Source organism: Seriola aureovittata, chromosome 3 (assembly GCF_021018895.1).
Source record: "Seriola aureovittata isolate HTS-2021-v1 ecotype China chromosome 3, ASM2101889v1, whole genome shotgun sequence".
NCBI classification, from domain to species: Eukaryota; Metazoa; Chordata; class Actinopteri; order Carangiformes; family Carangidae; genus Seriola; species Seriola aureovittata.
Window position 1 is genome coordinate 416639 of NC_079366.1, and position 13733 is coordinate 430371.

General features: G+C 44.1%; 1 protein-coding gene across 1 annotated transcript; it reads right to left on the reverse strand.

Moving 5' to 3' along the window:
- Positions 1-1986: 1986 nt before the first annotated feature.
- On the reverse strand, positions 1987-13471 carry tmem132a (transmembrane protein 132A). The gene is made up of 14 exons (XM_056372873.1): positions 13421-13471; positions 13121-13327; positions 12796-13008; positions 12495-12700; positions 11920-12027; positions 11575-11832; positions 11254-11406; positions 9300-9495; positions 9007-9150; positions 7603-7805; positions 6497-6716; positions 6228-6419; positions 4031-4528; positions 1987-3967 (listed from the first exon to the last, which is right to left on the reverse strand). The coding sequence occupies exons 1-14, from the start codon at positions 13469-13471 to the stop codon at positions 3605-3607; spliced, it is 3012 nt and encodes a 1003-aa protein (XP_056228848.1). The 3' UTR covers positions 1987-3604.
- Positions 13472-13733: the final 262 nt, after the last annotated feature.

A 13733-nucleotide genomic window follows, 5' to 3' on the forward strand; every position in this document is an offset into this window, starting at 1 on the left:
AAGCTCGACCACAGAGCTAAAACAGCTAACATTTTACTGCCCAAATTACATACTGAACTGTATGTAATCTAACCTGTTGCCAATTCCAGCCTGGCCTTCTCCAGTTATCCAGGTGAGTCATATAGTAGGATTAGGGTTATGTTGCCGATGACAGCCTTTCACGGTTGAGTTATACATCAGCTTTGCAGGACCCACACGCCTCAGACAGAAACACAGGAGATTTATTAAATTAGTAAAAAAATTTCTTTGGTCTCTACAATCTGCATCCTCACACAAGATGATGGTAACATATAATTTTGTTTAACATAAAGACCTCACTAGAGCTTGATAAATAAAACTGTCAAAGTCAGTGCAGTCGTTACAGCTGTAATGTTAAAGACAAGGCTAACTAACTCCTACTGTAAATGTAGACATTTCACACAGTTTTACGTTGGTGAACACCCCTCTGAGATGCAGAAGAACTGACAGTAATAATAAATAAGTAACGTTGGCATACAGCTGTGTGTCAGCTACAACAGTTAGCTTTCAGTTTGCCCTTCAACCAAATCAATTAACCAGCACCAGCTATCTGCTGTTGTTAGCTAACGGTTAGCTATACTTTTGAGCAAGAAAACTAAACGCAAAAGTCCCAGGGTTTGGGTTTGTCTCCTCTGCTCCTTTCATTTAGTTTTTCACCATAGTGTGTAATAAAGTGAGTGAAGCAATGTCACACAAGTTTTTAGTGTATTACCTGGTAGAAAACCGTAAAAGCTGCAGCGAAGCACACCATTGCAAGACTAATGCAACATAGATGCTCCATTTTTTATAATCAAAACAAAAAACAGGAAACTGTTATTTCTTTCCATATAATTGCAAATTCATTGCCCGCAAAGTACACGAACCAGGTAGCTACTATCATTGTACTTCAAAATAAAAGCATGACTTTCACAATAACACCAACGGAACAAACTAAAACCATAGGTTTCAACCAAAACGCCTTCAGTTTCAACTGAAATCCTGAGTTTTCAGTTGTGTGCAAGAGTGTTTCAGTTGTGTATGTGAGAGCTTTTCAGTTGTGTTTGAGTGCGTTTCAGTTGTGTGTGTGTGACGGTTTCAGTAGTGTGTGTAAAACCTTTTCAGTTATATGTGTGTGAGGTTTTCAGTATAGTATGTGAATGAGTATGGTTTTCATACGTGTATATGCATGGAAATTCTAGATAATGTCCCTGACGGCCCCTCATAGAAATATGTGAGTGCAAGTGTTGTAAAGCGCAAAACTAAACATAAGGCTCAAACTAAGACATAACATAACCAAAAATAAAATGTGCCTGCAGAGAGAGCAGAGACAGATCAATCAGCCACCGGGATTTATATACCCAGGAACAGAGGTGTTCCTAATGACCTAATCAGCTACAGACAAGAGGATAGGTCTGGCAAACGGACAGCACACCTCCAAGATAGATAGACAGCAATGGCAGACGCTTTTGCATCTGTTTCCCAATCCTTTGATCCATCTGGAAAAATATTTTTACTTACTATAACTATAATATTTAAATCTCCTGTGGTTGAGGCTGATTTAGAAACTAACAGTGTCACCCCTCTCTAAGTTACATGTCATATCACCTTTATGCCACTAGAGGACACTGCAGCCAGCACCTTGTGTTCATGGACATTCATACATTCAAAGCCTATTGCCTTCATTTTATATTGAAAAATATTTTACAAGCCACAGAAAGAGTCTGAAGACTTTTGTAAACGAGAGATTTCACCCTGTGTGTAAGCACTGTCAACAAAGTGTAAAGTTAAGATAGCTGTCCTCCATTGTGTTGACACATAGGACTAAACACCAATGGGATTCTTTCTTTAAATGTGATGACAGTGTTGTCAGATAGACACTTGGATTAAACAACATTATTAGTAATGTTGTTTAACGTTCCTCAGCAGGACCCAGAGTGGCTGTGAATTCCTCAAGTCTTCAAGTGTTCATACAACAGACTTTATTTCAAACACACTGATCAAATGAAAGGACAGAGAAAATGTTAAACATGTCGTATCTAAATACAAAGTCAGTATTCAGCACATTTACACTGCGTGGTGGACTGATAAAGACCTGGTGGACTGATAAAGACCTGGTGGACTGATAAAGACCTGGTGGACTGATAAAGACCTGGCGGACTGATAAAGACCTGATGGACTGATAAAAACCTGGTGGACTGATAAAGACCTGGCGGACTGATAAAGACCTGATGGACTGATAAAAACCTGGTGGACTGAATAAAGACATGGTGGACTGAATAAAGACCTGGTGGACTGAATGAAGGTTTAGTTTCAGCTGAAGCACTGTTTAAAGTTAAAGGTTTGAGAGTCAGGACTGGAAATCTGATATTTTAAGTTAAGAGCCAGGTGTGGTGATGCTGTCATTTGAGTGGTCTGCATGACAAAGGTGTAAAAGGTGAATTAGTTGCTCATATGCATACTCAGGAAACACAGAAAAAATAAAGGATGTTGTCATGGAAACAGACACCCGGTGTCCACAACCAAACACAGTAATATAAACCAATGACAAAAGAAAAATACGATATTTGTGAAAGTGTAATTGAGGTGCAGAATGGGCCACAGGTGTGTGTGATCTTCTGACCTCAACTCCGCCGATGTGAAAGTTTTACAGATTAAAGTGCAGCAGGACAAAGTGATGCGATAAACAGTGATGTCACAGCTCCAAACTTCTCTCTATCATCCTGAGAGGCACGACACATTAGGTGAAGGGGAGACAGACAGGATCGTTCCATATATACTCTGTGAAGAAAACTTCTACCTCCTCATTCTGTGGCTGAGAGGAAGGGAGGGCTGAGTGAATCAGTGTGCTGCGCAAAGCTCTACAAAGAAGTAATAGTGATAGAGCTGCGGACACATGCAGGTAGAAGGAAAGAACACTTCTCTGCAGAGCCTCCGGCGCCATGGAGTCTCTTAACGTGCAACACACAGTACGCCACAAAGAAGATCCAACCTTCTGAGGCTGTGTTCTGACGTTCACCTGACTGATCCAAACATCTGAAGCTCACTCTGTTTATGCATAACAGACAGAGTGTATGCATGTTGTGTCCCCGCCTATGTTGGCGCATATTACTCTCTTGAAAATGATCCTTAAAATAACAGTAAATACTGTGACACTGACTTCAGACCACAGACCAAGTGTATTTGCCGTTTAAACAACAGGGATGCTGGATAGGAAAAGGAAACTGAGATGGTCTGAAACTAGCAAAGACACTTAGATCATACTTCCTACGTTTTCTGCTCGCCCCACACTCACTGTGCTCTCTCACTGTAGATATTAAAAATCTATCCATTTATAGCTGAGTTAAGCTAACCAGATATTTACAGTTATTAGTTTCTCTGGCGCCCCCCCAGGGAGCTGTGCCTCACACTTTGGAAACCGCTTTGAAAACTCTGTAGCTCCCACAGTTTCAGTCAGTACGTCCTGACCTCATGTCAGAAGCAGCAGTTAACACAGTGCTGTTGCTCTGTCACTTAATTTTTGACTCTCTTCACCCTTTACAGCAGCTTCAGTTTGACCTTTAAAGCTTCATGCTCCTTCTGTTGTGTCAGAATGAGACTTGTGAACACATCAGCAAATGATCTCAACTTCCTCTTTGTTCTCCTGCTGCTGTATCTCATCATCACCTTCTGTCTTCTTCCTCTCTTCTTCCTCTACTTCCGTTGTGCCTCCTTCTGGTTCTCTTCCATCCCCCCTCCTCTGTCCTTTGCCGCTCCTCCTGTCTCGTAGCACACAGGGCAGACAGTTTGCCAAGAAGAGGACAGCAGAGAGACAGAGCAGAGAGAGGACAGCACACACACCAACCTCCAGCTCTCCAGCTCCCTGCTCTTCCTCCTCCTCCTCCTCCCTCTCTTCTTCTTTTTCCTGGCTTGGGGAGAAGTAGACAGAGCCCTCCTCCTGGCTTGGCATCAGCACAGCTCTTTCCAGATTATTCTGATTGACCATCCCTCCTTTCCCCACCTCGCTCCACTTTCTATTCGTCATCCTCCTGCTCACTTTGTCATAGTAGTCCCTGCTCATATTCCTGCTGTTGTCCTTGTCAAAGTCCGACGTATAAACGTCACTGTCTGACTCGACCAGCGTGTCTGAGATTTCAAACTCAAACTCTTCGCCTTCATCACCTTTGTTTTCGACTGGCTGCAGGAAGCCCAGGTCTAGGTTCACTCTTATCCAACCAGATCCCCGTGCCAGCCTCCTGGTCCCGCCTCCTCCTCCTCCTCCTCCTCCTCTAGTGTCCGCCCAATCCCAGTTGCCTTCACTGATAAAGTTGGAGGTGACTGGCTGGTCAGTGCAGGTTGAAACCAAAAGTTCTGCCTGCAGTAAAGGTCCACCTCCGTCACCCTGGGCAAGGATGCGCTGGCTGGGGCTGGGTGTCACCACAACAACAGTTTCAGCCAATGAAGAGAGACGCAGGAAAAAGGGAAGGTCGCTGAAGGAGGAGAGGAGGGAGGCGGTGTCGTCACTAAACTGAAGCCAGATGCTGATGGACGCCTCCTGCAGAGACACAACAGGATATGGATGGAAAATGATTGGACCTCTTAACTGTTTCTCATCTTCATTTATAACAGTTAGACAAGTGTTTTCAGCTTTAACGCACCTCAACCTCAGAGAGAACCAGCTCCCAACTTTACCAGTCAGTTTCTCCTTGTTTTAGTGTAATGCCTCCATGTTTTCAGATCTGCTCCAGTTTTAATTTGCAACAGTCCTGTTATACTTTCCACTCTGGTGCCAACACTTTCTCTCCTCTCATATAAATATAGTCCTTTATTCTACTTCAGCATGAAGCTACTGTCAATGAAACTCAACACTGATGTATCACATTAAAAATCTTCCCCTGGCTAAAAAGAACAGACTGTAAATAAATATACGTCACCCACAGGTTTCTGAAGCTCAGTGTGATCTGCTCCACTGTCGCCATCTTGGCAGTGTCTGACTCCACCTCAAACTAATCCAAAAATGGGCAATTAGGTGGAGCCGAGACTTTGGTGCATGCTGGTTTGTGGCAAGCATACCTGTCACTCAAAGAGGCCACGCCCCCAATTCTCCATAACTTAAGTCCTTAATAAAATGTAAACAGGTAATATATATAAACAGTTGTCATTAAGGATGAAATTAGCTATAGAGACCAAAACTGACCTTGCACCAGGCTGTAAATATGTTTATTTCTGCTGTAGAGTTGGATATTTTAACATGGGAGTCTATTTGGATTGACTCACTGTTGGAGCCAGACTCCAGTGTTCATTAGGGGAACTGCAGCTTTCAGCACCCTGTGTTGGCTTCATGTGTCAGCTGTGAAGGTTGCTACAGAGTCAGGATCCCTCCTTTTCCTTGAAGTTATTTAACATTCACTGGAAATGTTGAGTTTTATTGACAGTAACGTGAAGGCGAAATCATTAAGCTTTAGAGGTCGTCATGTGTTGATCTGACTACATCAAAAGGGAAAAGGGATCGCTGTTCGAATGACCACAGTGGTACGGGCTCTTTTTTGACCTGTGATACAGCTAAAATAAAAGTTACAATAATTTAACCATTGGGGAATTCATCACATAGACACCAAAACAATTCACCAAATAAGCCAAAACTTTGACAAGCTGATAGTGCTAGAGGAAAGGTCAGGCTCATCCTCTGGGGAACATGAATGTCAATGGCAAATTTCATGACCATCCATCCAACAGTTTTGGAGACAATTCCTACAAAATCACAAATGTCCAACTCAGACACTTATCCTCTGGGGAACATTAATGTCTCGACAAAATTTCACAGTCAAATATTCGTGGTGAGTATGTCATGACTTTATGGACTCTCAGAAACGGTTCTGAAGACATGCTGTCTGTCTTGCTGTAGGACGTCAAATGTGTTCTAAGCGGCTGCACTGAAAGGTGGAGTGAAAAGCCGACAATCGTTGACATTTTAAAACAAGTTACTTATATGCCTGGCTTCTCTCTCACCTCCACACAGCTGGTCAGTCGCGTTGTGGAGTGAGTGAGAAAGTTGGACCTTCAGTTTCGGAAAGTTACAGAAGATTCAACATTGAAAAGGTCAGCCATCATAGTGAATGTCATTCAAACTGCTGTTTAATGGCAGCATATCATGCTGGCCACATCCATGTATCATGTAAACTTCACTGAACTGACAGTGTCTGCAATATATGAAGATTTATTTCTTCACTCATCACAAACGGCTGCTCTCTCACCTGGTGGTGGTTGTACAGGATGTTATAGGCTGTCACTGTTGTGGTGACGATAGAGGGGTGGGCAGAGCTGCCAGAGACTGACATGCCAAGGCTGCTGACCACCTGTACAGACAGGTCTGCGGGGGTGACGGGGTCGGAGGTCACAGTGATGTCACACCTGCCCAGCACACCGTCCCACTGCTCAGAGACAACCTGAGAGAGAGAGATGATGATGATGATGATGATTAACAGAAGACGTCCAACTGAATTGATGTACAAATATCACCTACATATAGTGATGTCTTTCCTGGCCGTAAACCAATCAGGTTCTTCTGGGTGCCAAGGGACGCCACTTGTGGGTCCTCCACTCTCAACCAGTCATGGACCAGCTCTGTCACATCCACAAACCAATCAGACGAACCCAAGAGATGTATGGTTCTTCTGTGGGAGTCCTGAGCTGTGAACTGAGTCAGGACCTGGACTGAGGAGCGCTGATACACTGGCACACACCTGAGGACATAGGACACACATGAGGAGTCAGGACACATCTGAGGAGTCAGGACACACCTGAGGAGTCAGGAAACACATGTGGAGTCAGGAGCAACAAAAGGCCACAACAGCTGTGTGATCTGAGTGATCTTAGCTATAGTAGCAGGACAGTTGTGAGTATCAGTCCTCAGCTGGTGTGCTGGCTATGGGAAACTGCCATGTCCTCTCTGCATGTTAGCTTAGCAGCAGCAACTGTAGCCACAGTTTGCAGTTTGACTGGCTCTGTATCCTGGTATTTACCTGTACAACATGCAAAGGGTTTTTATAGACATGAAGACCTAAAAACACAATTGGATTTATTTGTTGAATGCACAATTTGAAATGCTATGCTAGGTAATTTTAGCTTACTTTTTACCTTTTTAGCAAACCTTTAGTCCTCTCTTCTGTCATTAATTCTCGCTAGTTTTTACTCCATCATGTTTTGGATGTTTGTGTTGTTTATGAGTTTATGAAAGAAGACACTCAATTACATCATGGTGCTGTTGCCTTAGTAACATGCGTCCATGAATTTCAAGGGCAAAGCTTCTGAAGTAGTACTGAAGGGAGGGCTGTGTTTGTTTTGCTGTTGAGTTCAAATATCAACAGTCTCTCTCCAGGACTGCATGCTGCTCCTTAACTCAGAACACTCATCTCAGAACCACAACAAAGAAGTTTGGGAAGACACCACAAATCCCTGACAATGTTCCAGCTAACATTGTAATCTATAAGGCTCGACTGTCTGGTAAGGTTTCACAGTGCATGGCTGAGAATATCGTAAATTAAATACTTAGAAGAAACAGTGGATGTCTTTATGTAGAGAAGCTTATTGATCACAACAGAGTAAAGACACATTCTGGGTGTGTTGTACCCATTCTCTGTGAAGTGGTTCCAGCCGCTGATGGCATTAAGAATGGGGTCTGCCAAGGACACTTGCAGGGGCACTGATGGAGCCCAGACCTCCAGACACACAGAGCCACTGAGCACGCCCAGGTGAAACTCCACCATCGCACAGGTGTTGCCCAACCCTGATTCACTGCCGTCCACGAAAATGGTGGAGCAATCACTGGACACCTGCGGTTAGGATGGAGGCAGACAGAAGACAAGCGGAATAGACTCTAACAATAACTGTTTCATTCAATTGTGTGACAAAAGAATGTTTTAATATAACAATGCCACTCTTTAAAATGTGCATTAATCAGTGTGTTTATATTAACAATGGGTGAAATACTGTGTATTATGTGCCAGGTGTTGCTGGTAATGACGAACCCAAAGATAAACTGAATCCTCACATATATGAAGCTCATTGTTTTGGTTTTAAAGAAAACAACTTTACTGTTCTGCTTCAGTCTCATGGCTCTCAGCAGCATTAATGTTTCCAGCTGCAGCAGCAGCAGCTGTTTTCACACAAACAGCTGTAAAAAGCATAGTGGGTCATTAAAGTCAGATGTTTCCCTCAGGAGCTGGTGGAGACCAAAGACAGAGCTAAAAGAGCACTGGACATAAAATCACTCCACAACAATGATCATGTAGCTCTGTGACTATTTGTAAGCACGTTAGCCATATTAACCCATTTTGGGAAAGTGGGTCACAGCTCCACCTGCTGGCGACATAAAACAGGGTGGTGTTAGGGACAGTGAGTAAATTTAGAATTTAATATAATTCTGGATTAATTGGTGACATAAAAAACTTGAGGTTTAAGGCCCTTGTTTTAACAGTTGTACCATTAGCTGTTGAACTGAGCTGAAACACAATATATTTAACAATGTAATCATCAGGCTCTCTGTCGGTGTTTGCTGCCACATTATTTTCATTAATGGAATCTTGGGATATGTTGGGCCACAAAGGATCCACCTGAAAAGAAGGACGCATTTCTCTGCCTCATTTGAAGGAACCTTTGAAATGGGACGGTCTAGCTGCAGCCTCTGAATTGGGACACAGCTTGTCTGTTGCCACGCTGCTATTTGATTGGCTACTTGCAGAGTACTATTGTGGCATTGTTGGCATAAGCAGCTGCAGTCACCATGAACAAAGTGGATTGACTTCTTCACTCTGCCCTTAGAAAATAAACTGAGTTTAAATTCTCTGGTGCCCAAATTGCTATGGAGAGATGCTCCAGGAAAAATAGCTTTTCTGCTGAGGAAGACCAGAAGGTGTGGCTGAAAGCTGTGTAAGAATCTAAAGAAGTGGACCTTCAGTTGAGATCAAACTATGTTGAAACTGTCCTGGATTTTTTCAGGCTGATCTTAATCAAGTGTGTTGGACTGTGTTGCACCTTGATAGTATTCTCGTTGGTTGAGTGACACGTGACTGCAGAGGTGACATCTGACACCTTCCCATTACGGCTTATGGCCAGCACAATGACAGGAAGTGACAGCGGCTGGTTGGTCAGTATGGCTGTGTTGATGATTGTGTTGCTCTGAGGACAGATGTCAGAAAACAAGCCCAGTGATGATGAAACAGATTGGATTAGATGGAACTTTTAAGACTTGAAAGATTATAAAGATAATAAAGATTATGACCTTCGGTTTGGGAATGAACACATGAATGAATGAATAAATGATGTACCTCTGTGATGGGAGCAATGCCAAAGATGTGTCGATCAGCGAACGAGAAGATGCTCACTGCTGCCCCTCGTGGCGGTGGGGGATTGCTCCGCCCAGAGTACTCCACCCACCAGTTAGCTGACACCGTCATGGCCACGCCGAAGCTTCGCCTCAGGCCATCAACAGACAGACACACCAGTTGCTGGAGGAGAGTGGGACTGCAGGACGACAGAGACACAGTGGTAAAGTTAGACCAATGATTACACACAGATGAGATCATCTATAAAAAGTTGAGAGAGTTCTGACACTGTAAATGATAGCATCTGAACCATCTCATGTTGAGATTTGTGTTCAGGATTTGTCCGATCTACTGACACACTGTCCTTCAGTCCAATCAAAACCTGTCCATTCACCTTCAGTCATGCTGAAGCATTAATGATTTACTGTCTAAACATGAAGGAATCATTTCCCTCCTGAATGATGGCAGAAACAAAAAGTGATATTGTACAATAATGCTGAAAAAAGCCAAGGAAAAGGGAGCAGTACTAATCATTAATCATGACAGGTGTTACTTCAATTGGATAATCTACTCAGCATCAGCTGCTGTTAGACCACCAGACAAGTACTTAATTAAAAGCTTACTCAGCATCACATGCTTAAAAAAAAATACGAGTTACTGGAAGTTATAAAAATAAAAATAACTACACTTATGTTTTATGTTTTGTTGAGTTGTGTTCTTACATTATCACATCATCAATGTTTCCACCAATACTCAAACCAGAGAAATCTGTCATTTTAATCATGGTAACGTGTCATTGGTCGCCTGTTAGTGACATCATATCCTCTATGATCATATGTCAGTATTGTGTTTGTCTGAGAGAAGCTCAACATTGACTTTAAGTTTTAAACAACTTTTACTAGATTGTGGTCGTTTTTAATGTATTTTAACTGGATGAAGGATTTTAGTCATCAGATGTCTGGAAGTTATCAGAGAAACAAGCTGAGTAAATGTTTGTGGCAGTTCTGTATTTAACAAATGGCATCAAACAATCGCTGATTTTTCATTCAGTTTCTGCCAGTGTTAATCCCTGTGGATAATTCCAGTATCATCAAAACTCCCTTAAACACTGGCACTGAAGGAATCCAAACCAGGAAAAGCTGGCAGTAATGGTGGTGAAGACAACTAGTATTAAAGGAACTCTTTAATACTACAATTAATGGACGGTCTGGCGTTCCACACATGCATTTCCTGATCCACACTTCTCTCCAGTTGGTGGCGGTATTGTACAACACGGACTGCAGACGGCTATAAAAATCAAGAAGTAAAAGAAGAATGGAAGAGGAAATAAAGGCCCAATCTCAACGTCCCCCTAAACCCTGCACCCTCACAGACTTCACTGGCTTCAGCTGGTGAGCTCAAAAAGGTTGAAAGGGTTCAAAATTGTATAAAGAGGAGTGGGATAGCACTTATATCACGTTACCTTGACGATGCCAAAACATTCAATTGTGAGTTTGGGACTTTTGATTGTACATTTTTATTTGCTCCCTTTGCTCGCTGTTTGTAAACAAAAAAATTATGTTGGATCAGATCTGATCAAACTCGGATATATTTGGAATTCATCATCTATTCATCATATTTCTTGCTTTTTATGTTGTTTATTGTTTCCTGTTTTTTACGCTGCTGTGCTTCCCCTGGTAACCATGGCAACCCCGCGTTTAATGTCACAATGCTATGAACTTTTGGTAATTCCCTCAGCCATATCAATCATATCAATGATGGAAATGCCGGGTTCCCTCGTTCAGCCTCTCTTCAAAACATAAATCCATTTTGTCATCGTGAGCACTTGCCATGGTGCAGTCACAAATGTTGGAGTGCATGTGGACAGATATGAGTATACCCTCACTTACACAGAAGATATGACTCGACTTGAGAACAATGCCTCCACCCAGAGTGACAGCTGGTCACTATGGCCTACCTGTGTGTGTGTGCATGTGTGTTGTGTTTGTGGCAGAGGATGGACACCACGTCATGTTTGGAGCCTTGGCTTCTCTCCAGGGTCACTGCCCACAGGTCAGAGGTCAGCATTCTCTGTGCCACCATCGCCACCAAGCCCTTCTTCACCTTCAGCCTGAAGACACACACACACACGCACACACACACGCACACACACACACACACACACACACACACACACACACACACACACACACACACACACACACACACACACACACAGATTTTGGCAGATATGTGTGTTGGCAGACAGTGGGCTGGTACTGTTTTCTTGTGTCCTCACCTGATCACAACAAACTCAGCACTGAAGTTGGCTCTCAGACTCACAGACACCCTGATTGGCTGTCCGATTAGAACTGGGCCCCGGTGGTAGCGAATCACAACATGGGAGTCCAAGCCAAGCTCCTCCCCCTCCTGTCCATTCAAGCAAGAGTCTTCTTCTTTGGTCCTGCCTCCGTCCCTCTCCTCCTCCTCTCTCAGCGTCACTGCTTTGATGTGGAAGAGCTGCCTCTGGGACTGAGCCGCTCGGTCCTCCACACATCTAGATGGATTTTCAGGAGGAAATGGACAGATGTTGAGAGAATTGAGAGAGAGAAGTATCTACATGTTATCACTCTCTGTAACATACCCTGCTGCTGTGTCAGAGGAGGAGTAGTACAGCTGTATCTGGTTCCTCATGCGGCCCCGTGGAAATCTGGGGACCAGAGGAACGTCCCCATCAACAGTTGGATGGAATCTGAAGGAAGAATAATTCATTTGTTACACAGTCACCTGCAGCTCAAAGAGGAAAACAAGGATCCACGGCTTCAAACACACTTGTGTGTTACACCTGGACCTCATGATTCTGTCTAAGAATAACCCTCAGTTTCCTCTGTGAGCTTGTGTGGGTGTTTCTAGCTGGATTCAGTAAACTCATTAGGGATGTTTGATTATCAGCTTCATTCAGTTATCCAAGAATTTCTCCATACAGCAGTGTTGGTCATGTGAGGGGGAGGTCAGTGCAGCTGTTACAGCTGTGTAACCATAAAGCAAAGCAGTCACTGATTAAAGAGGACACGTGACAGTCAACACAACACAGTCCATCACAGGTGATGTTGCACTGTCAGGTGTCAGAGTGGAGGAAGCTCATCTGGACGCAGACCTAATCTACTCTACCTGAGGCATGTGTGGATGTATGACAGGAATAAATGAAAAACACCTCACCTCAGTGAAGGAGGAGTCACATGCTGATGGGTGACAAAGTTGCCATGGTGATGTCCACCACGCTGCCGTTCTCGCTTCTTGATGCGGTTTTGAGGGTGGGCGTTATTTAGCCACTTTTCCAAATCCTGATGTGATTGGTTGGCGTGTTGATCCTTGAACCAGTAGCTGGGCAGCGTCAGAGTTACTACACACAGCCCCAGAGGAGGCTGGGAAACAGGACAGACGGACAGATAAAAACAGGTAGGGGGGGTGCAGGTGAAGTGAATGATGGAGGGAGGAAACTTGACGGGCTGCTCCTCACCTGGGTCATACAGGAGGCTTTGTGCTCCTCTGTCTCCTTAAAGGCATGCAGGGTGACGCAGGTGCTCCATGTGCTGGTGTCGCCCTGCTTGTGGAACAGTGTCCTCACCCTGAACCTCTCCCGCCCTCCCTCATCCCTCTCTCTTTCCACATGCTCTGAGAGGAGGGAGGCAGACAGAAGGGGCGAGAGAGGGAGCACAGTCTCTGATACGAGCTGTGGAAAGACACAGAGGTATGTAGCTAGTTAGCTTTAGAAGATGGTGCTGAACTACCAAACACATCCTCAGTTAACCCACCTACAACTGTAACTGTCGTTCTCTTCTTACCTGTGTAACTGAGTAAGGGCCAAACGAAGCCTGGAGGCCCGGTCTGGGGCCCCAGCCGGGTGGGGGCACCATGAAGAGGCTCTGAGAGAAGGAGAAGGGGCTGGAGTTGGAGAAGAGATGGCCAAGCTCTGCCTGTGACAGAGGGAGGAATTGCCAGGGAGGAGGGACAACTGACATGTGAACAGGCAGGGACAGAGGGAGAGGAGGCTGCAGGAGGGATGGAGGGACTGAGGTAGGACAAAAGAGAAGAGGAGGAGGTGTGATCCAAAGTGTTAGAGACTGAGGCACCTGAACTCTCACCTTTAACACTTGTGGGAGTTTTGACATCCCAGCTGGTTTGTGACCAGTCATGGTCCAGGATGAGGAAACATGACTGTTCAGTGAAGGAGGCATCTTGTTTTTTGAGAGGAACAGTATTTACGTATTAATAGATTCAGAGGGAGAAGCTGAATATGTAATAATTCTTAACCAGGTAATTCAACCCTGTTAGAAAACCATCAGACACTAATCAGAGTGTTGTTAACAGAGTCGGCTCTGCGAGGTGACTTGTATCTCTATCTGTCTGTCTGTCTTTCTGTCTGTCTGTCTCTTTCTCTCTCTCTCTACCTCTTCC